Genomic DNA, 24,779 nt, shown 5'->3' with positions numbered 1-24,779 from the left:
CACCGAGCTCTCGCTACAGTAGGTTCAGCGCGTCTCCGGACACTGCGATCAGGCGCCTCGCAGCTGAGTCTGCAGAATATTTGCTTATTACAGGAGGAACTGAAAGAACCTGGAATTCACTAGTGACCGACCTCTTACTTCTTGAACAACTGTTTCCCCCCTTCCTTCTGTTTCTTTTTTAATCACTGCATTGCAAACGCAATTTAAATCCCCATTTCAGGTGCAGGGTACGGTAACACAAACGCACAACAATCAACATTTATCAACTCAAAATGCCTGCACCGTTTACACTAAGTGGTCGGTGTTTGCTGGCCTGGGTTTCTTTTTAAATCAAACCTGGAATAATTAAATGGCCACAGCAGTAATGCGAATGCAGATTTTTGCACATCCAATAATCAAAGGGAAGAAAAAGTAGTCTAAAGCTGTTTTGGTTTTAATCATATTTGATTTTTATTTTAAATGAAAGCACAAAGGTAATTTTTCTGTTGCTCTACCTGTGACTCCTTAAATCATGGTAAACGTGCATTATAATCTTCTTAAAAGAATAAGAACATTCCTTGTTAATTAATTTATACAGCTGTCAGTACAGCTTTCTATGTTATTCATACTCTAAGTGTTTGACTGCCATAGATTTTCTAGCAGTTCCTGGCAAAGCTCCAGTGAAAGCCTGGGATTTATTAGGCTGACTTGGTGCAAAGTCTATTGATTGTGGCCTCGAGGGTAATAACTAAATAGAGCTGGAGCAACAAGTCAATAACACCATTGTTGCTACAGACTCCATTCACTTGAGGAGTTAGATTGTTTTACAGTGGCAAAGAGTAATCATGAGCAGATCAGCATGTTCAACAGGCTCTGTACCATGTTAGTGCTCGGGACTGTTTTAAAGCTTTCAGCGGGACCGCGGGAGAAGCGAGGTGGGGTGCAGGGATTAAGAACCCTGTAAACTCCTTCATTAAGACTAAAAGGTTTCAGCCTTAGCTTTAGCATCTTGCAACAAGCAGTCCCGTGCCTGTGTTCGTCCAAACAGGTATTAAAATCCTCTGCCCATCAATCCATTGTGGCATGGTAGAAACTTGATTTAAATTTTGGATGGGGATATACGTGTAGTGTGTATGTCTGTGCGTGCACGTATGCGTGAATCCTTGTCAGTATGCCTTAGCATTAAATAATAGTTTAGCTAGCACAAACTTCACCTCTGTGCAGTGATATTTCCTGGCAATGGCTGGAAAGAGGCTCCTATTTTCTTAAATTCAAAATGAGGAAATGCTTTTGTTTATTGCTTCTCTAATCCTCCCATGTGTTTATTTACTTTTAGAATTCTTTTCTTTTGCAGAAATATATACAAACCTACTAGAGGAGAGATGTTTATTTCCTGAGAGTTTTATCGTTTATTTGACAGCCTTTGACAACTCGCGCTGCATTAAGAGCAGATCGTTTTGAAAAGTCAAAATTGCGAAGATGGGAGTTTCAAAACCAGAACTGGTTGATTTTGCACATGTTCTTGTATCCATCTCCAGGAGTTGCCATTATAGCTGCTACAGAAATACCGAGTAATTAGAATGAGCTTCTTCCTAACGCCAGTTAGTAGCAGCCTACTCCCTTGAAACATGAAAGATGGTACAGAAAGTAATAATAAGAACCACATAATATTAAAAAAAGGCAGATGTAATTATGCTTTGTAAAATGAACTGAGTGGTCAAGCAGCAGGCTTTTGTGTATTCAGCAGTTCCACAGACTCTTCCTTCACCTATTTGTCCTTGGAAGTCAAGTTTTCATTTTTGCAAATAGTATTTCTAACCCCACATTTTCAAAGATAATAGGAAAGAGCAAAGTTCTCTTCCCAAGTCTGCAGTCACTTTAAAACACCAACATTTTAGACACAAAAATTTCAATAGAGGGGTTGATTCTTCAATGTGGTGGTGACTCTGATGTCTAATGACAGTTTATTAACAATTTATCTGTCCTTTTTCTCCCACTGCTTCTTCTGCTGTATAATAGCTCATACTATTTAAAGCGCAAAAAGGGGTGGAACTAGAAAGGAAATCCTGCAGCCAAATATTGAGGAGGGTACTGGGCTTCCCTTGGCTACGGGCAGTCAATTGAATGTTGCAGTCAGCATGTGCCGGGGCAGGTCTCAGAGCAGGAGAGATGCAAACATGTGGTGAATGTGTCTGTCTCTTTCTTTCGTTCGTTCTTTCTTTCTTCTTTTTTTTTTTTTTTTTTCTGTAAGTAAGCAGAGAGCTTGGCAAGTTTGTAGTGCTTGCTCAGAAGCTCATTTAAAACTTTGAGGAGTGAACTGAATTTAAACGACTCTCAGAAATCACTTTACCCCCAGGCCTCAGACGTAGCCTCCCCTGGAAAGAAATGTATCGGATGGTTCATAATCTGTATTCTGTCAGGATATTTTAATGAGAGGTCAGTAAATACCATATATTTGGAAGCAAGTGAGCCAAAGCTGGGCCTTTTCTTTATGACTTCCACGCAGTCAGAAGAGTAGCTTTCTGGCAGATGCTTTCACTTGGAATGAAGAAATCATATCTGCTCTGCTTGGGTTTAGTTCTGTGATCCAAGCAATTTTTGACATATCAAACCAGCCTAAAACTTAATTAGCTGTGGCACAGGAAGTAAATACGTAAAAGAGGTTTTGCAGAAGTCTTAACACTTTTTCATTAAAAAGACCAACATTGATTTTCCTGGCTGATTGCAGTATGATGTGCCGGCTCTACGGTGATTAGATATGTGTCGGAAGCACTGCTTGCACCCCATTTCCAGTCTTTCACAAAGAAGAGACTGGTAAAAAAAAAAATCCTTCCCAAAATGTTAAAGTGGACAGAGTAATACTCTTGCGGTATGAACTGTAAATTTACAGGAATTAGAGACCAAACAGTTGAAGTATTCCTCTCCCCTTCCTCCCTTCTCCCCTCCTTTTTTAAAGTGTCTTCATCAATCAAAATCAACATAAATGAATAATGGAGGCAGATAAAATGTGAAGAGACAATAGCGGTGTTGTTTAGAATTGACAGCCATAAATCCATTGTATCCTAAGAGACTGCGCGAAGTAAATACCTGCTCTCCCCGACCACCACTGCCATTTAGGCCATGATTCGGAATATCATTTAAGCAAGTGCTGATGTCCCTTTGAAGCTTCAGCCCGTTCATGCTTGCTTTATTTTGGAGCACCAGGGCTGCAATGAGGCAGGGGGACTTGGAGGGTGAAGGTTTGGAGTGGCTGGGGAGTTTCCTCCCTCCTCATCCATTTGTTAATTTGGGATGACAGAAATAGAAACGGTGTTCTTATGAGCGGGTCAAAGGCTTTTTTAGAACAAGCAGAAAACAAGGAAGCTGGTGGAAAAGGAGTTACAGAGCACATCGTTTAAAATCATTAAATTTTGGGGCTAGATGAGGTTTTCTCTGTAAGAAAAAGGGAAAGTACATCTTCATTGGCACTGCGGTGGCATGCACAAGGCCGGAGAAGCCCAACAGAAAGCAGAGCCAAGAGGATTATGTACCTCAATTTCAGAGGGCACGATTTATGGTGTGGATTTTGAGTCCTGACATTTTGATTCAGAGCTGAAGTCTTACGAGCCACTCTTGTAGGAATTTGACACAGAGGGGCAAGACCCTCTAGGGTCAGTTGCTCCCTCTGCCATTTTGAAATGCCATGTCTTAAATGGAAACTTTTCTTCCTTCATTCCCATTAGAAAGGTCCTTCCAGTTTTGGGTGCCTTTTGGAAGCAAGCCTGTGGCAGCAAGTCCAAATATGATTCTTAAGCCCAGGCTCACAAATCCAGGAGGTTTAAAGTTGCTTGTTATATTTTTGATTCTCCTGTAATTGTAGTTTGTTTGGCAGAGCATGCCAGACGCGGATCACTTGCTCAGGGCTCGTTAGCACTGACAGCATTCCAGCTATATTAGAATCTGTGAATATATCTACCTCAACTGTATTTTCACGCCTTTTATGATTTTCATTCTCCCTGAATGAAAAAAAAAAACCAACCCAACACAAATAATCAACTACCTGGCAGGAAGGATTGATGACCTTTCTGATCGTACTGGGGAATGCTCTTTAAAATCAAAATCCGAATGAGCAGAACTCCAACAGCACGGCACCTCACTGTAGAGGGGCTTGAAGGTGCCACTTCTGTTGTGAAAACAGTTTATTTAGTAGTTGGTGCCTTGACTTTTCTGTCTTTGTACTTCTGAAAGATGATCTCTTGCCTTAACGAAGTACTGATCCCTCTTTAACATTTACTTAATTGAAGCTTAGAAGGAAAAAAATATAGTGTAGTATTTTAAGAGTGACTGTGTAGCACCTTTCCAAGTTTGCATGCCTGTCAACGGGATGTCATCCTGTAAGTGTGAATGAATGACTCTATTTCCAGTTCGAGTTTCCATTCCTAGGCAAAAATAGCACCGAATACACTATACTTCCAGAATGGATATAATATTTTTTTAAAACTTTATATATCACACCACAATAAAAAGTAATCTATGGTTACTTCTTCATTAAAAATGCGCTGTATATATAAGCAGGCGGCGCTGCTTAAAATGACTGAATAAAATCGCAAGAAATAATTTCTCATTCTATTCTAACTGAGCAGACTGTATTTTGTAAGGATACCAGTTATATTTAGCATTCCTCAAGGCTTCCATTGTTGGGTTTTTTTTTCCACAACCAGCATGAAGCACTGAAGCTCTAAGCATCCTGTCATGATACTGATGTTTTGTTGAAGAAAAAATGTGTTTCTCAACTGTTGCAGTTACTTCAACATTTGTGCCTTTTCAGATGACACTTGGCCAAGTTTTTAAAATTGCATAAGTCCCATGTGCAGAGTAATGAGGGCTGAGATTTTTAAGGGCCTTGAAGTATCTAAATCATGACACAGACTGTCTAACTACCTCCAAAGATCTGATTCTTGGATCTGATTCATTTAGTCTAGCAGTCTCACAGTCCTAATTATCTAACCTATTTCTTACGATAGGATTTGGGCTTTTTTTTTTATTTTGCTAACACAAATCATTTATAAAGAGTTAGCAGAATATTATAATAGTGTGCATTAGGGGTGGATATAAGGTAGAAAGCAATAACCAGGATTATAAATAACTGCTTGATGTGTAGAATTCTAAAGTAGCCTCTTAAATTTGATTAACTGTCTCAGTATATGGTTAATCATCTAAATCCTTTATAAACTATTTGTAAATGCACCCTTGACATAAAGCATGACTAGTTTGTCTGTATTTTATGAAACATGACAATTCTACTGAGGAAATGGAGCAGTATTTCCGCAATATAGTCAGTGTAATTGAGAAGGCAAACTTGGTGTTCCAGATTTTAATTGGGGAAAGTGAAATACTTCCAGTTTCTGAATTGCCTTGTGTGAATTTGTTGTGTAAAGGTAGTATGGAGTAGCTACGCTCTTCCTGAGAACAAAGCAGGCAAAGGAAGGTAAAAGGAAGGAGAGATATAAAAGAGTTAAAACATGAAAATGGAATGATTTTGGAATGGTTTGGACCTCAGTTCTGTGGTACGAAACCACCAGCATCAACAGCAGGGTCTCCTGCTCCCAAAAATACTCACTCCTGCCTCTATGCTGCATCCAGCTGCTCTTTCATTTTCACGAGCACTTCTGTTCTCCAGTCAATGTCTTGAAATGGAATTGATCCAGTGCAAAATAGCTCTCCTCTCCCACCCTCTTCTTTTTTTCTTTTTCTTTTTTTATCCTGGATCAATTGCTTGATCCGATTCATCACATGGACCCACAAGCTGTTGAATCAGCACAACTGAGGTTGGCATGCTGCAATGTGTTGGCAGAAATGAACACCAAGAGGAGGTGGGAGCAGGGGGAAGGAGGGACAGACCTGAGCATGACTCCTAAAATTAGTATTGCTCCTGGATGCTTTGCATCTTGGAGACATGGTCTTGGCTTAAGTACAGGGCTTGGGGTCAGAACATTTAAACTATAAACTCCCCTCTAGCCTTTGACACCCTTAAGCTTTAGTTTTGCCATCTGCTAAGTGGGAATAACACTAGTTACCTCAGTGATGTGAAGATTAACTAATGATTGTTCAACCAATTAGCACATGAAAAATAGCAAAGACTGCTTTTTGCACTCCTGTGTTTTGCTGAAATTGTTCTCTCGTGCTTACGAACTACATTTTATTTGTAGTAAAATACTTGTTTTCGACTGTGTTCCTCCTATCAGAAATATGTTGCTAGAGCAAAGACAGGTCCCTGTTTTTGTAACCCAAGTGTCTCTATTTTTAGTTTTAAGATGTTGGCTGCATCTCTCTCTTTTTTTTTTTTTTTTTAAAATATGCATATATATTTATAGCTCTTGCTATTGGAAGAGAATTTCCTGCAAACAGATCCATTTCTGTGGAGCTCTGCTCTGACACGGAGTCCCATGTGTTCCACTGAGAGATTGCTCCAGAATAAATGTCTGCTCTGGTTGTAGGATCAGCCTGGCAAACTGTAAACTTTATATTGCCTTCAGCACATAGTAAATTTGCATGTGCAGGAGGTATTAGCGACTGGGCATCCGATACTTGGCAGTGTCGCATCTGAAGACGTGAGTGACAGGAGAGATGCAGCCCCAGCCCCAGTGTCCTACTGAGTCGTTTCCTCTTTGGATAATTACATTCTCAGTTTTCTCTGCAGTTTTAACTGGGGGGAGAAGTATCTGTCTTCGCACCCTCATTTAAAGAGGTGAGTCTTGTAACCATGCACCATTAAACAGCTGCCACATCTCACCCAGAAGTAGGTGAAAGGACTTTTTTGCATAATGTTCATATCTGGTTTGCATTCTGAGCTGCGTGAATCAACAGTAACGCTACGTGGGTATCTGAAAGCAGGACTTGACCTGTAGTTGGGTTCTGGTTCACACACAGTGAGTAGCACTTGCTCAAATAGTTTCAGGGACTTCAGCAGGACTACCGGTGTGCCTAAGGACTGCAGAATCAGGCCCCTAAGGATCTTTAGGAATGAAAGGTATCCTGTAACTGTAAGGTATTATTATGATGACTACTCTGGAGAGCACAGAGGTATTGAAGTCGGCAAAATAAATTACAGAGTTAAATGTATAAGTAAACCAAGAAGTGACTGATGTTTTTTGCATAGTAATAATCTTCATAATCACTCATTTGCACAGTTATTTCATTTTAAACTTTAGGCACAGTTTTGAAGCACAACTCAGTGGAGATTTTTGCTGTAATCTATAAACTTTAATGAAAGCTAATTGGAGGACAAATTTTAACCTAATTAAAATGTGACTACATAAAGCAGAAAGGATGAATGAAGCAAAATGCTCTATGGGGCACGGTTTTCAAACAATGATTATCCTGAATACTGAGTCAAACGAAGCTTTTGTAAAATGATGATCATGAACACTGCCAGCAACAGAACAACCTTGAGAAACTGCAAATGAATGTTTTAATGTGTTTAGTTTAAAAAGTGAACATTCAACTCACAACCACGTAAGGACTTTTTAAAAGGAAAATAAAAAGCAACTCACAGGGTCTCGTCTAAAAACATAACAAGTAAATTAGCCAAAGGTGTACATTCCATCTAAGTTCTCATGATCAGCAGATGCAAATGTTTGCAGTGTGCCGATGAGTTATGAGCCCTAATGAGATTTCAATGCTGAGCAAACAATAAAAATTTATGCATTGCATAGTTTTAGTGGCCTTTGGCTTCATGGTTAGTGTTACACCCTTTCAACAGCTTTGGTAATATAATATCCAGCTGGCTTTGGAGGTAAGGAAAATTTTAGGGGTGAACTAAAATTGTGAGAAATAACGTGATTGATTGCTTTGTCAGAATAATGCATTTCCACGGTATAATTGTCCATAGTAATCTTAGCCCGGGTACGGATACATAGGTTCTAGTTATGTTCGGACACAAATTTTGAAGAATTCAGGTGGAGGATGGCATTTCCAGCATTTGAGCCAGACCATTTCCTGTACTAGGTACGTGTCCAGGGGTCTTGCAAACAGCCCCTCTAACAAGAACATTCCTGTCATAGTCCGGTAAACGGGAGATGTCATGTGTTGCAAGAAAAGAAGCGGAGCACAAGCACAAAAAGAAACACACAATAGATATTGAAATAAATGTATGTAGTGGGGAGCGGGGAGGGGTGGATCAGGGAATTCAACTGGTGCAGTGTGAGAGTGAGCTCAAATGTATTAAATTTAAAAGACCCGTTTGTGGGTTAGGCTTTTATGAATCCAGAACCTTCACCATAATGATTGCCTGCATTACCCTACATAATATTAAAATCTTAGCATGTGATTAATAGCAGATTCCCTGCATACGTGTCACAACACACATCTGCAGCAAATCTGCCAGTATATTTCTGTGCTAGTTTTACTTTGGGGCCATAAAGTAATTCCTGTTTTGTGAATGAGAATAAACCTATTATGCACTAGGTTAGCTACACCCAGTTTCTTCTCTTCAGGGAAAAAGAGCTGCGTATTTGATACGGCATCTCAAATTTCAGTGTTCAGAAGTGAGTTTAAGCCTCGGCTAGATTTGCTTGAGCAAGCTGTTGGGATTTGCCTTCACCGTTTCTTAGTTCTACATTTTCCAAAACCTTCTGGGCAAAGAGTATTGAGAAACTTCTGGACAGCAGTAAACTACTAGACTTAATTACAAAGTGTTTATTGCTAAATTTGTTAATGAGTCAACATGCAAAAAAGATATATTTATCCCTGTTTCCTCTTAAAATAGCAGTAAAAAAACTTCAAAAAATCTTTTTCTTAAGCTGTTTGGTGATGCAGTTTTGCTGTTCACAAAAGCCCTTTTTCCCATCCACAAATAGCTACCTTTCACTTTGCCCCAAGGGAACAGAGCATAGCTCAAATGAAGCTTAAAAAAAAAAAAAAAAAATTAAAAAAGATTTTTCCCGGTTGTAACTGAAAGTCTATGCATATTCACACATGCACGCAAAATAAAAAGGAAGATGCAGAAGCATTCCTCCAGTCTGCCCTCTGAAAAGTCCTGTCGACCTGTTTCACTCACCAAAATGAAAACAGAACCCCATGAAAACAACTTAAATGACAACAAGAAAACATTGGGAAAGCAACATCTGTTTTGCATTCTTGGCATCGAGTCTGCCCTTGCAACACAGGGTCTGACACAGATGTACAGGGTTATGACACCACTGAGTACCGCTTGATTTAAAATGGTGTAACTGAGAGCAGAATCAGGGCGCTGAGTTCTTACAACGCTGTGCAAAACTGTGTCTCTTGATCTCCTTTGCAGATGTGGGACTCAAACCCCACTGAAGTTTTAGGCATCTTTCCATTGATTGATGCGGACTGGAGAGCAAGTCGTATTCCTCTACTAGCAGTTTAGAATTTATGACTGACTGTGTTTTTTCATTGTGTGTGTATTTTGTTGTCTGTAAACTCGCGTTGCTCTGTCGCTTTCCAGTAGACTTCTGTTGCGGGTAGCCACGTTCAGAGAACCTTTCAAATGATATTACATAATTAAGCTCTTCAGTTTTTAAGTGAAGTAAAACAGTAGCAAGGAGAGAGAAATGAAAAGGCACTCAGAAGAAAGGCAAAAATAGCTCTGATTGAATTGAAACAAATTGATGATTAGGGAAATTTGGGAAGCCAGAGTTGCCAAGAGAGCAACTCTCTTACCGGAGGCAGCATGAGTACCTGAGATGGCACAGAAGGAGCAATTCGCTCCCTGTTCGATTGCCCATCCATAGTTGTACCAGAGACAAAATTAGCTCAGCTCATACCTGGCATGACTTCACTGTCTCCAGTCGAGCTGTGTCAGATACAATGACATGCTTGCAGTGTTTTCACCAACCACTAGATGTCTGTGTGTGCTCTGTAAAGTTCTGGAGGGATGATGCCCCTGGTAAACACGAGAGACAAAACTGGAACACAAGCTGTGGGGAAGCCCATTAGTTTGTGTTTATAAGTGTAACACCATTACTTTAATTAAGCCTGTGTTTAAAGCAATTTATGCTGTCCAAAACTAAATTCCACCCTTTCTAATTTGAGGCAAATAAGGAAAAGGTGCTTTTCCTGGTCCACATCTGTTTAAGACAAACTGGTTCCTTGACGTCCATGTGAAGGACTGCAATACATCTTAGTGTTGTGAAAGTTTTGGAGGAAGTCGCTGAGATGTAAGATAGGTTCATCTTATTTCTATTCTGAAACAATGAAATACCAAAATATAAAACATCTGCTCCGTAAGTGAATTGGTAGGAGCCCGCTGTTTGATTCTCCCCAAACCACAGTACTTCTGGAGCCATATTTTCACATGTACAACACATCAGCATATCTGGGTGCACCGAGGAAGGCTGCACGTCAGATGTCAAGTCTAGTATATCTTTTTTTAAAATCAAACCAAAACAAAAAACCCCTAGAAGAGTGGATCTGGGTACAGAAATCTATTTCACAGTTCCATTTATGAGGCAGTCCGCCGGCTGACCAGGGTAGCTGCACCCGTGATCAGCTTTTCTGCAGAAATCTCCCAAGAAAAATGCAAAAGTAATCAGCACATGTTTGCCTTTCATTTATCTCTGTCATCCGGGAATAAGATACAGATAGTATCAGGAGGAATGAAAGGTACATTCTGATATTATTTTCAAGTTTTTTTGTCTAGACAGAGAGGAGCAACCACTTGTATCTCTGTGGAACACATACAGCCCCCCTTCACACTCGTATCCTAGGCTGAAGGCCAGAGGGGGGTAGTAGGCTGTCTATATTAAAAAAAAAAGTTTAAAACCACCACCTACTCATCAGGTGACTGGAGACTGTGGTTGTAAAATGTGCTGCAGGCAGAAGTTCTGAAAAATCCCAGAAAGTGTTGAAAACATCTCTAAACAAGGTATTTTTCTCCTGCACCTTTCTTGCTAAAGGTCCCAATTGCTGCCAAGAAAACTAGTGAGAATGTTAGCTGCCAAATAAAAAATTTATGACAGTGTTTGGCAAAGGATTGTATCACTGCTTGTTTTATACATTTCCACAAGGCTCTTGAAGGGCTGTTGGACACATACGGCTCACTGATCATTGTGCTTTATCTGTTCTTTAATATATTAAAAAAGCAAGCTCCAATAAAGCACGATTTAAACAATACATATTTTTTCTTTTAATAGCCTCCTATAAGTGCTTGCTATGGTGAGAATATAATTTCTAAACAAGATTCCATATATAAAAATTGTTTTAAAAGCCCTGTACCTGACAATGTTACTTGTTATTTAAGTCACTTTCATAGTAAAAATACATGAATTTTTCAATTAAAAATGTATTGCTTTTGCAATTGTGCTTGTTATATGTTGGAGTCTGGGCCAATAAACTGCCTGTTAAAACATAAAGAGGTCCATTCAGTCAAAGTTGTGCCTGCCATTTATGTTTCAAAAACCGAGAAAATAATACGTTGGAATTGCATTGCTCACCAATATCAATTAGGTTTTTGGCTGTATCGTTAAATTAATGTTGGGGGAGAAAATTGTTCCGGTGCATTTAGTGGAAAAAATATAGTTTTGAATACAGAGTTAGCACACTGACAATAATAATTAAGCTGGCCAATGCTGAAGCAACACCCTTAATATTTTCCCCGTCTGAAGAAACGAAGTTGTCTGTCTTTTCAAACCAGTTATCAGATTAGGCTTCCAGCTGATAGTTAGTGCTGTTTAACACAGATCTTGTCATCTGGAAATCTCAGAGCCCAGATTGTTTACTTTTTCTCATTAGCTTGTTCTGCTGGAGGTGGGAGGTTTGGAGCGTGGAACTGCGCCTCCCTGCACTGTTCCGTAAGGTGGCACAGAGCCTCCTCTTCTCTCTGGTGGCCAGGAGTGGGGGGACACAGTCCTGGCATGCTGTCCCCGTCGAAGGGGGCATCCAGAGCAACGCGACCCTGTGCTGTCCCAAAGCTGCCCCAGGGCCGTGCAGCTCCACACCATGCTTGCGTCTTCACCGCACAGCAAATACTCAAGAGCAGCCAACAGCACTACAAATGCTCTGCGCCTTCTATATGCTTGTGTATTTCATGGTATTTGATATAAAGCACTCAAGACAGACCAGCATTAAGAGGATTATTTCAGACAGCATTAGGAGTTAATTTACAGAAGATTAGCTCTAAATCAGGCAGATATCATAAGCAAATTAGCATCAGTTGTAAGAGATTCAGAATCAAAATGTGTGGTGGTTTTTAGTTTTTCCCTGCATGTACTTACCGAACGAGTAGTATCTTTATTAGTTTCCCATACTAAGGCGTTACTTCTCGAATAGTGAAGAACAGGTATACTTTTTTCCTACATGCACACTACTTATTATGATGCTGTTTATTGGCAGTGAAACTGCTTAACTCCAAATACCCTTCCTCTGCTGAATATTTTATATTTCATGCCCTTTCTTCATTGAGTAATGTTTTGTTTGGCCCTAGAAACGATGTCTCCATGGTGTCTTATAATATTGTTAAATAGGTAATATGCAGCTTTACTTCAGAGTGACATACTTAATCCTTTTTTTTTCTGTTAAAATGAGTCACATTTTAATGCCAACTCATAAAAATGAAGGAGTGTATAAAATGCTACATACTAGAGTGAAGATTACAGCTACTTAAAAAGAGCTTCCTTAATATTTAAGCTAGTAAATTATAAATTTGTTTTATTTCCACAGGAGTGATTGTTAATTTGTATCAAAAAGCAGATTCTGTTCTTCAGTCAGTTTTCTAGACATATTTTTCTGGCTGCAGACTGACAGGCATAAGCACCTATCCAATCCCTTCTCGGTATCGTGGTTTCAAAAATGCTTGCCCCATTAGCGGCGAAGATGATGAAATGGATTGGGCCACGATATTAAAGTTTATGCCTTGAGTTCTCCTTGGGATTCTGAAAGTTTTGAAGTCTACAAATGGGATTCCTATCTTTGGAGAAATCTGTATTCTGCTCTCCAAGAGATATTAAACTACTTAGTCTTCAGCGTGCTCCTGAACATTTGTTTTTTTAACTGGGGAGGGAAGTCTGGGCAGTGGTTTACGATTTTTTCCTTTCTTGATGGACCAAATTCCTCTTGACAAGGTTGGCCTGAGGTCATGAATGTCTCCCTCTGTTCACTGAAAGAAGACTCTTCCCTCCTTCCACGAGATCACGAAAACTTACACCCACTCTAAGCCAGGTTGGGCTTGCAGGTCCCTCTGGTTGCAAGATCTGCAAGTGCTCTTGCACTTTGACTTCGTGCCCTGTAGTTTTACAGAATGCATGGAGGATCGGTGTGGTTATTAAACCAAGGTGTCTGAGGTCATAACAAAGTAGAGGCATTTCTGCTTCCCTAATAGAAATACTGTAACATGCTGAAAAGAAAATACTCTAATAGTGGCAAGTATCTCCTGTCAACTAATTTGATAGTTCTCTATCAGGTAAACCATTTGTGAATACATCGATCCTTTTTATTTTTCACTGTTCTGTCTTCACTATTCCCAGGTTTTCTCTGAACCAGTTGGGCAAAAATTGATTTTTATTTGTTCCACTGGCCTTGTGGAAAATTAGCTTATGAACTGGTTTTTATAGGAAGACTCAAAGCACAGAACAGGTTGAAAAATAAGCCTATAGCAGTCAAAATTGTTGTCTGAAATGTCTTCAGACTGGAAGGCTGAATTTATTGCTCAAAACAAGTACTAGCAATGTGGAGGTGTGCAGTCCTGCTCATTATCACTGGAAAAGGGGGAACCAAAAAGCACAGTAAAAAATTAAATTTTAATAATGCTAGTGATATTTTCTAAATCCTTCTTGACAGAAAGATTCTCATTATTTTTATCTGTCTCAGAGTGGGCTCTTTTAATGCCATCTCACAAATGGCCTTAGCCATGATTGTTTTCCTTTCTTTTATAGCAATTGAAAAAAAAAAATGAATATATACCAAAAAAAATTCTATTCTATCATTCAAGAAGTGCCATGAAATGGTAACATTTTGGATAGCACATCTTCAGGAACAATTGCTGCAGATGCCTTCAGGTTTTTACAAAAGAGGTCAACATTGTTAAGACAATTGTAGAAAAGTTGCCATACAAAAAGACGCCCAGTCAAATATGGTGTGATAAGGGGAAAATAATGCAAGCAACATATTTGTGTCCAGTCTCCAGCTTCATCACATCTAAAAGCTGTAGATTAGTCATTAATTAAAGTGAGACAGGGCGAACGATGTTAGTTTCTTTCATCTGTTTAAGATACATATTTCAGTGGTTTTTAATGATTATGAAAGTTGATAAAGTGCAGGCTTTAGACATTTTTGTTTTCTTTAAATTGCACAGAATGTAAATTTAACTGTATTTATCATAAAAGCCAATGTGCAGTCATGTATGTTCTTGTCATTTTATAGCTTGCATACATTTCTTCTGCTGGAGAAATAATTGCTTTAGCTTTGAGTGCTGACGAGGGGGGTGGGGTTTGGGGCTTTTTTTTTCCTATTAACTGTTCGGGGACCAGGGCTTCATGCATCCAGTGTGCTGACGAATGCCACTACGCTGACAGCTGGGCTACCCACCCTCCCTCACAGCTCTTTCTAAAGTGCTCATAATGTTTGCTAAGGCCTATGGTTCTTAGTCATGCTCAGGTGACTAAATGTGTGATTTGTTCTTCTTGATACTTCAGTACCCTGAGAAAGGCTGGTTGGAGATTAATACAACCTTGACTCCTTCCACTTGCAGTTGCCACTGCGCACATGATCTTCATTTAGACTTGCCAAAGAGATCTGGTGTTGCTTCTGCTTTGCATGAAAAGAATTAATCCCCCTCCAGTTTTGGTTGGTGAGTTTCCGTGGCCCCAGAAGCCACCCGCTGTTCCTCCTAATGACAGTAATAATCTAATTGGTTCCCTCTGTGGAAGGAGCGGACATGGAGACAGGAGAAAGCTGAAGTTGCATCACAACTGTGCGGAGAGATGTTCCCTGTCAGGGTCTCTCATCAACAGAAGGATACTTTTCATCCTTTAGAAATTCCTTCCTGTGTGTTTTAAAAAAAAAGCAATTAATAAAATCTGAGCTAGCAGAAGATGTACAGTACCCTTGCCTTTTGCCTTTTTATCTTAGGTCCCACGCCCATGAAGTCGTCTATCACGCTTTCCTTATTCTCGCAGTTTGCACGCTGCAGTCTACATACACTTGTCTTCCAATCATTCCTGTAGATACCTGTCCTCCCTAGGCCACGCAGTCCCTCCCTCATTCCCCCCAGACTCCAGTGATCACCTGGGTACTATTTGCACCTCCTGCAACTGCCAGCTCCTTGAGACAGGACTCATGCAAGCGATGATAATCCTGATGGCTACCAAATTACACTATACTCCCATGCTGTTCATATGTTTTTGTTACATTTGGAATGTGTTGAAAGATTTCAGTTATGAATTAGATGTCTCAATAAGTATTTTAACTATCAGATATCATAAAAACAATTTTAAATTTTAATCTTAATGGTAAGATGGTCAGAAGATGGCACATCAAGGTAAAAAACAAAGTTCCTTGAGCCAAAGAAGTCCATTGTGTTTCAGGAAGCATTCATCGCAGAGAGGGATGTCCTATCTCTCACTCCTCCAGAAAAACTCTCAAAGGAGAAGTATATTTGATTCTGGTCAGAATTTCATGTGCAAATATGGGATCCATTAAAGGGAGATGATGAATCAAGGTATTTACTGGTTAATGATTGAGGAACATCTGTTTTACTGGTGAGTTTCATCTCTGCAATATTTCTGATTAATGGGAGATTGCAGACACTTTACAATATGATAACACCTTTCCTGTATGACTTTGCCTTCAGAGCTAGCAAGATTTCGTGCCTGAGCCTCATGTTCAAGCTTTTAGGGACAATCATCCCTACTTAATCTGTAGGCATACTAATCTATGTGCCTACTTAATCCCTACCTAACTTAACTGACTAGTTCTCCTGGGAGGCATATATGGCCAGGAAAAACAGAAGGCAGTTCAGAGCAGGACTCTAGCTTATATACACAGGGAGCTGAGAGAGATTAGCTAGATATAATTTAGATGTTTAAAGTTGGATAGTGTGACTACCTCCCTGCACCTGTTATTACATGACTCATTCTTTCATTCAGGGCCCAGGTGGAAAAAACATTGATGTGGTTTGAGTGTAATATTATAACTTGAGATTGGTATCCATGTTATTACAAGTAGACAGCCCCAGTCCTTAAGACTGAACTTTAAAGCTAGAGGATGTAGTGCTGCACAACTCCTCAGCCCTATCAACAATATCTTAGGCACATTGTATGGCCTGTCTCTTTCAAAAAACCCTGCCAGTCAGCTAGACAAATGCCATCATTTTTTATTCTCCCTTCCTCCATTTTTGAAGCTTTAATTTAATTATCTGCTTAGTTTTCAGCAATTTGTAATGGGTTTTCCCAAGGTCTGACACATAAGAAACTAGGGGAAGGAGAGGCTCCGTTGGGAAGGAATTCGGAGAACACGAAGTAGGCTCCTGCTGGGAATGGCCTGTCTCCAGACTGGAGCCCAGGCCGTGTGGCCTTTTTGGCGTGAAGTAAGCCATGGGGGGTCCCATCCCCTCTCCGCCACCCCCCAAAGCCTTTTCACCTTTAAATATACAATGCCAATTACAATGTAATCGGTTCTTCTGGCTTGAGAACACAAAGAACTTGGACTTATTTTCAGAGTTTGGGGCGGGGAGAGGACAAAACTTGAGTATTTTCCAAATTCTTCACTTTTTCCAAGGTCAGCTAGAATAGGGCCAAGGAGTTGAATGCAACTTGTGCAGATATTTTTTCCACTGGTATTTCTGTTTGCTAATTTCAGTTGTTAATGATGAAAAAAAGTCTCAAGTCAGATACTTCCAACCAGCTGTAATTTTGCTAGGCAGGGCTCTCTCACTCTTTTATTTCAGTAGGTTGCCATGTCGTTATGTTTTGCCACAGCCCGTCTAGTTCTTTTCAGTTGCTTTTATTTAAGAAAAGCATTCTTAGACCTAAAGATGGGAAAGATGAATAGTTACTTGAACAGCCGCCAGATACCCTGAACTTAGAGATTTATCATTATGTATCTAAAGGTTTGCTTTACCAATCATAACATTTTATTCCCCTGTGTGGGGTATAGTGCTTCCATTTGAAAGTTCCTGATATATCGTAACAAGGATGTCCTTATATATAGTAATAATGGTGTCTGTCCAGAAGGTATCTGAGTATAGCTATATTACTTTAAATTCACATTTAGTTTTGCCTGGTTTGTATTTGCCTATGTGACTAGACCTACACTTTGTGTTTGTTTGAATCTGCTGATTTGCACATGAATATTGGGCGCTTAAAAATCACTTACCGCTGATTTGCATGCACCTATTTTCTTGCATGTTAGCAAAAACTGCCAATCACAAATGAAAGGGCACCCAAAAATGCAATAGGCAAGTATTCAAAGTGACCATTTAAAATGTAGTCTTGTATACAGAGAACAAGCCTGTCTGCCCAGTAAATTGATAGGAATCACTTCTAGTTAAATCTTAAATACATGTATTACAGTGAAACACTGTTGGACAGTGCTCCGTCATCAATCAGTCTGTGTTCTTGAGGACACTATTTTTTGAGATGCTTTCTTTAAGAATAAAGCCCTGTGTTGTAATGAATGTGTGCTAACCGATCCCCCAAGCCATTTGTATTTTTTTTTTATTTGTATCAGTGTCAGAGTTGAGCTTCTGTAAGATATTTTTGCAGTATTTTATTTGTAGTCTTCATTATTTCAAGTTAAGGACACAAAACTCTTTATGTACCCAGAGTCTGCACTGGTTCGTTTATATCCCGTATTTTGTTAACATGTTACTGTGATTGCTAATTTTCATGACAATTGTTATTGTACCATCAGTGCTTAATGGCAAGGCATCATTATTCAATGCTGGTCAATCAGGCACTAAGACATGTGCAAGACATCAGGCTGAACCCATATAGATGTCGTGCACTCCCCTGCTAATGAATGCAGTTTTGTAAAAAGGTTTAAACACGGTTGGCATCCTTAATGTAAGGTTTGCAAAAGCTTATTCGGGAACTGCTTTGTGTTTATACGGAGCAGATCTAAACATGTCACAAACAGAGTTAGACCCATTGTTGTGCATGTGTGTGTGAATCTACGGAGAGGAGTGAATCATTTTAGGTTTTGAAATGTGGAAAGGCAGCACAATTTCCGCCATGGCAGGAGTTGGGGAGAACTGATTTGCCAGGGACATAAGTGTTTGGAAATGTGGGACTTGTTCTCCAAAGCAGTGGTCTCCGTGTGCATCAAAGAGGTGCTCCCCGAAAGCGGACGGTATCATTCGTCTGCTCACAATGTTGGCACCGGCTGGAGGGAGCCTTCAGCGCACCAAGGGTCAGAGGTTAGGCACTGTGACCAGAAGCCAGGATAGAGGGTCAGGCATTTAGAAAGGAGGAGCAGAAGGAAGCTCAACAGGCGTGGGATGCACTTTCTGCGTTTAGTCCAGCGTGCTCTTCCAACGCATCGGTTAGCATTACCCTTGCATCTGCTTTAGTTACTGTTTCTATGTGGTTTTGCACCCAAATGTTTTGGGCTGCTGTCCATGATAAACTAGATGGAACTTGGTTTAAAAGCTCAGATTTTTTGTCTCTTCTAACTCAAAGTAGAATGAGCCCTTGTGCTCTTAGAGTTTCAAGTATGAAAGGAACAGTAGACGTTGGCTGTTAACGAGCTCCAGCACAACGGGCTCCAGCAGAACTTGGTGTGAAGTCAGTGCCTAAGCTGCATCGACTAAATGGTTAATTCATCTCATATCAACAGCACTATGATTCATAATGTAAACTTGAGGAATCCTTGATGTTTCAGTCACACATTCCTCTTAATTTGGCCATGCATTCTTTTAAAGCTACAGTGTGCTAACTTAATAAAATGCAGCATGCAAATGCACAAGTTTTTGCCTTCAGGCATTTTAGCCATGGATGTTTCAATGGGTGTCTTCTTTCAAGTATATATTCTTTCTTAAATTATTTACCCTGTAAACATGCTTTGCATTTTCAAAGAAGAATCTGGCCTTCCTCATTCACCAGATTTCATTGAATTTAAGGTGTAGTAGAGATAAAAGACTATCATCTGCTTCTTGCGAGCATGTTAGCCTTTGGGATTTTTTTTGTAGCGAATGTTAGGCCGCATTTTCTTCTCCTTTGGTATTATCGCTCCCTCCCCCACTTAAATTCCTTGATGCTTTGCCTAGAGCAATACCCACTGGCAGTGTCTGGCTGTGACAGTACTATAGGCTTCCCTACAGATGGGTCCTGCCAATGCCAACCATTGTTCTACCACTCTGAGCTGGCTTGACTGTCTTGGATCACTCAAAACCCCCTTTCCTCTTGATTTTTTCTTTACTCTGAAGGGTTGCCCTTGCCTGTTGACTTTGAGATCTGAAATGTGCTGACACCCAGAACTTGTGTTCTCTGTCTCTCCCAGACTCAGACTTCAACACACGTGGCTTTCTAAGCCCCCTCAAGACTGTTCTGCTGCTACCCAATGGCTCTATCGTTCTCCTTCTTAGCCCCATCCTTCTGGCAGCTTGCAGTTACTTTAATTTTACTTGCTCACTTGAAAGTAAAACAGTAAAACTCAATGTTATTCTTTTTTTAAAGATATAAAATTAATCTTTAACTGTGGGCTTGAATATTAAAAGTATATAATGCTTCAGTGTAGGAGTCTGTTGATAACATCCATCCTATTTCATGATTAATTTGTTCCTTTTAATATGATATTCTTTTGCTGCACTGTGCAGACTAATTCAGATTCCTAGAAATTGAACTTTGATATGTATTTCCTAGATTCACACCGTAAGTGAACCCTCAATTAGCAGATACAGGTGGCAGCATGCCTCGCTCAGTGTTCTCTTGACAAGGATTTTAGAGACATGGACACTGATTAAATAATCTTGCAATCGGGTGTGTACTGCCAGAGTATTAAAAATAAAGCATTTGGAGGATTTGGTGCTTTTTTAAATTTTTCTTTAATTTTAAGTCTCAGATGATGAAACGCTTTTTCAGAGGGCCAGAGATAGGAGGAGTTGATTTAAACACTCAGTATGTTATGTATGCCTTTGCCTAACTATGTGTTAGATTAAGCGAGTTTCACTCACAGTTAATCCTTTGTAAATTAGCATTATGGATGCCTTGGGGCCCACATCCCACAAATAAAATGGTTGTCAAGCCAGCTGCACTGTGTATTACTTAAGGCTGAATGTTTTAAGAGTTTTCATGCTTTTAATCTATTTCACTGCTGAGTTTCAATTTTGCTGAGTGTCTTTTCAGGAGTGATGAGGGTGAGTGAGTAAATATATATTCTGGTTTTCATGCATTTGCCTGGGCAAATCATTTGTTATCAGGTGTTTGGCAGAGAATGTCACACCCCGCCACAAAAGAGAAGCTTGTAAGTTCAGGTGTTAAATTGAAGTGCAAACCAACAAGGACCAAAAGCCTTAATTAGCTTTATTTTGTTAGCCTGCTACACTTTTTTTTAGGGGGAAAAAAAAAAGAGTGAGAAACATCCCTCCCTCCCTCCCTCCTCCTCATCCTTTTGGCAGAGTAAATATTGCCTGTTAAGTTTGAATTAGCTGTCATCGCGAAAGAATTAATGCTGTGGTTGAGCCTTTCTAGTGAGGAAGGGAAAAATAAACGAGACAGATCTTAGTTCAGCTTTAAGTGATAAATGAGGACAAAGCAGCCCATTCATCTCCTGCTAGGAAAGTGGACACAAACACTAAAGCAGTTTTGCGGAAGACGTGTCAGCAAATGTGATCATTTTGTAACCTGTCAGGAGGATAGAGAGCTAGTCCTTTTAGAGTGTCACAGGGGAGGGTGTCTGTCTGATGTGACAGTTTTCATCCATCCATTTACTGCTTTTTCTTTAGGTGGGGGGTAAGCAAGGAGAGGGCTGGAGTTGGTTAAAACTGCATTTTTCTTTACACTTTCCAGTATAATTTATATGTATATCCACCCGCATCCAAATGAAAAACATTTACCAAGGAAAACTCCCCTCTGCTCTCTAGAGTTTCTTCTCTCTTTCACTGCGTGAAATATGCTCATTTTAACACGTTACATTCCCTGTCTTCAAGTGGGAGCCTTGTACTTGGTTTGATGTTTCACAAAACACAGTTTTACCTCTTCTTGCTATTGTTTGGTTAGTGAAGACTCTGTTTTGTTTTGTTTTCTTTCATTTTCTTTTGTTTTGCAGAAACATGAGAAAAACTAAAACAAGAATAAATATAACTTAGGGTTCTTCTGTTGGTTTTGTTTGGGGTTTTTTTGCTATACCTCTCCAATTCTGACAATATGCTTCATATACAAATATGTTTTGCAAAAGTTCCTGTTTCATGAAGAGCCTATGAAAATATTCTTCCTCCTCTGTGAGAATGGAATAACAAATGCTGAATTCTTACAACCCATAATCCTCCCATAAAATGCCTCAAATTCTGCTGTTTGTTGATTTATTCATTTTGATTGACCTATTAATTACAGGCAAAATCTGAAACAACGTGGTGTCTGATTTTAGACACAGGAATTTCTCCCAGCAAATGATTGAACACTATTAGGGCTTTCTACTTCTGGCATCTTTTTATTATCACTAATTTCCATTTTTTTTATACTACATAGAAAATGTAACATTTGCCTATTACCATAAGTAAAGGTATGCTACAGAGACAGGAGATGCTTTTACAACGTAAGCTTCACAGTTTGACATTTGCTTCTTTATATCATCCTTTTCTTCAAAACTATCTTTTATACTTTTCCCTTGGTATTTTAGTACAAGTAAGTATCTCATTGACATGTGTTTCCTTGAAATCTTGTACCTTAATAGTAAAATCCCTTGAAAATTAATAAATTGTTTCTGTTCAGATTAAAAAAAGCTGTGAAGATTTCAGAATGGCTTAAAAAAAATACAATGATATTTACTATTACAGACCACCCTTCTTGGATTGCATTGACTGAGGACTAATTATTTCATTTGTTCTTAGAAGGTTAATAAATTATAACATGATGTATTTCACTTATTCTAATATGTATATAAGTGTATGCATAATTAAGAAAAGTCTAATCCTTTCCTGAATGCAAAGGTTGGATCTAATAGCTACATAAAGAAATGTTTGGAAGCACTGGAAATTGAAAGAAGTAAAAAAAATCAAGATACACAGAATAGTAGAGGAAAACCTAAATTTGTGGGCATATGTCTTTTCTTCAAGAGATTTTTCTGTGTGTTTCTTTTTATGATATTTATACACATTTAAATATATTTTTATATATTTATATTTTTCTGCTATTTTGCTTTATTGTGGTTTATTCACTGTTTTTTTGTCTCTTCTGCTTTTTTTCAGGATCATCCAAAACCGGATTTTGATCGTTGTTCTGGCAGTCATCATCATCTTCACCACCATGATGGCTATTTATTTTTCTGTCAAGGGACGCTGATATCTTTGTTCTTCACTAAACAGCAACAAACTGCTTGTTCTGAGTAATTAAGACAAAGTGGTCACATGAATCATTCTCTTGCACTGACAGAGTCTCCCTCTCTTTTCCACTATTCAACTCAGGTGCAAGTGGTATAAAATATTTTGTATTATTGATGGCATAGTTGATGGCATGTGGGTTTGATTATTTTTTCTTAAATTTTTTGTCTTTATCTGGGCGTTTTCAGAATCTTAGTATTTGTTGGGGTGAGGGCTTGTTCCAGTATAAAAAGACTTAACGTGTGTCAAATTCTACCCCAGACAATTAGCCTGTAAGTTGCCAGAGTTTAGCGAGAGAAGAGGGGTCTGTGCGCTTCTCTTGTGCTATGCGGGGTGTATGAATATCAAGCAGTATCTGACCTTCTGTGGTATAGAATATAAGTAAAGCAGAGACCAAACGATGTAGAAAGTGAACCTGTCTCCTGTGACTAACTCCCGAACGTGAATTAGCGTAATAGACATAACCTGGTTAAGAACACTAGTTAGTTTTAAAAAGAGAGCAACCTTAAGATGATGTTTAGTATCTGATGTGAATCCAACACTCTACTTAACATTTTTTTTTAAATTAGGCTTTCTTTTCTGCTTATTCAAAACAATTCCACTTTCATCAAGATCATGATAATGCATCACTTGCGCAAAATGTAGTTGTGACCGCAGCCTATCTGTTGGATCTGTTTTAAATCTTCCAGTGTTGATATATGTACTGATAAGTATACACACTAGGCCCTTACTGAGGATGTATATAGCTCTTTATCTATTCATTGCTGATTGAAAAGAGACCCTAAGTAATAGTTCAGTGACAAATACGTGATTACGGTGCATTAAACAAAAATCTAGATTGTTAATACTGGCCTGACTGTGTTGAGACCACATATTGGAAATATTTTTAGTGTATTAAATCCTGATGTGATACTCCCCTTTTTAAACAAGAACTGTAAAAATGTTAATTTATACATGCTTTTAGCTGATATAATATATCATAGTTTCATCTACCTGTGTGTAAATGAGCTGTGTTTCTCTTTTCCTAGTGGCTGTGCTTCTTCTATAGATAGGTCTAGGTCATTTGGCTTGTAAGTCAGCTTACAACTCCAGCAAAGGTCATTTTCTGGTGATATGGTAAAGTAATTTTCATAACTTCTCAATTCATTGTATGCAATCCATTACAAATACTAGAAATCAAGAGGGATTTTAAGCCCTTGAACTTAAGCCGTAAAATCTTTTCAGGAAGATGTTCAAAGAAACAAAAAGCTGGTGGCTTTCAGACTCCCCCAAATTAGGTAGGAGCTGACCACCGAATTGTCGTGTGTGCCTTAGTACTTCTGGGGTTTTTGCATCCCTGTGGTCTCCGCTGACTTGCTGTGCTGTCCCCGGGAGTTGATTTGGGGATAAACATCTGGGAGTTGATTTTGGCCCTAAATATGTCCCATCTTCTCTACATGGAAACAAATAACTCAGCTAAAAGGGTGTTGGTACTGATGCCGCAGCTAAGACTTTGAAAGGTGGTGATAAACGTGGAATAAAAGGATCCAAAAGAAAAATTATACTCATTGAAACAAATGGAAGCGTGTATGGTCAGCTGTGGTTTGTGAGTTACATGCAGCTCACAGCTAAGTTCAGAAGAGGTTTCTGTGCCAGGTTTCTCTACCAGCTTATGTCAGCGGCTGTAGGGTTGTGCTGGTAAAAAAGTTCCCAGGTAATCCAGACCCATGTTTCTGGGAGGTGTTGCCCTGTGCAGCGCGGCTCGGTCATGTTCAGCTCCTCACCTCCATGGCCCTGCACTGCCCCGGCGCCGTGGGACCCCCCTCACCACCTCCTGGGGCACCCTCTCCCTTCATCCTTGCGAGGCGTGTGGCATTTATCACGCAGCTCTCAGACATGGAAAGATTTGGGTGTTCAGCTTGCAGTGTGGAGGCTGGCTGGCCTTCAGTCACAACGTGCACTCAAATTAAGCACTTAGGCTTGTGTAAGCAGAGCTCTGGCCATTAGCTTCAAGTGATGGCACGGAGCTGAGTTCAGGCAAATTAGGACGAAGCCTGGCAGGGTTAGAAGGTATTTATCCTCTCCTAAGCAAATTAGGAGGTGCATATTTTGTAAAGCAGAAAACTGTCAAGAAGGAAATCTTAAGCTCCGTCTGTTGCCTAGACATTCTCTGCGTTGCCTCAATAATTTAACTATCATGGGGATTGATTCATGACTACTGATCTTAACAGTGACCTATGACTAGGTTTTGCCCTCTATCTAGCCACCTGCTGGAATCAGCAAAAAGCTGAAAGGAAGCTAGTTTTCCTTATCCCAGTATAAATCTAGGGCATAGTGTCACATCAGA

At 39.5% G+C, this 24,779-nt stretch overlaps 1 protein-coding gene across 2 annotated transcripts in view; it reads left to right on the top strand.

Moving 5' to 3' along the window:
- The window catches only part of VTI1A (vesicle transport through interaction with t-SNAREs 1A), a 276,823-nt gene extending 253,467 nt beyond the window's left edge, over window positions 1-23,356 (top strand). For both annotated transcript variants that reach the window (XM_075717623.1, XM_075717622.1), the window contains one exon: window positions 22,322-23,356. In XM_075717623.1, coding sequence (XP_075573738.1) covers window positions 22,322-22,415 — 94 coding nt within the window. In that variant the 3' untranslated portion in view covers window positions 22,416-23,356. The remainder of the gene's footprint in view (window positions 1-22,321) is intronic.
- Window positions 23,357-24,779: the final 1,423 nt, after the last annotated feature.

The sequence above is a fragment of the Pelecanus crispus genome, chromosome 10 (assembly GCF_030463565.1).
Source record: "Pelecanus crispus isolate bPelCri1 chromosome 10, bPelCri1.pri, whole genome shotgun sequence".
Taxonomy (NCBI): Eukaryota; Metazoa; Chordata; class Aves; order Pelecaniformes; family Pelecanidae; genus Pelecanus; species Pelecanus crispus.
This window is presented reverse-complemented; position numbering and strand designations above follow the sequence as displayed.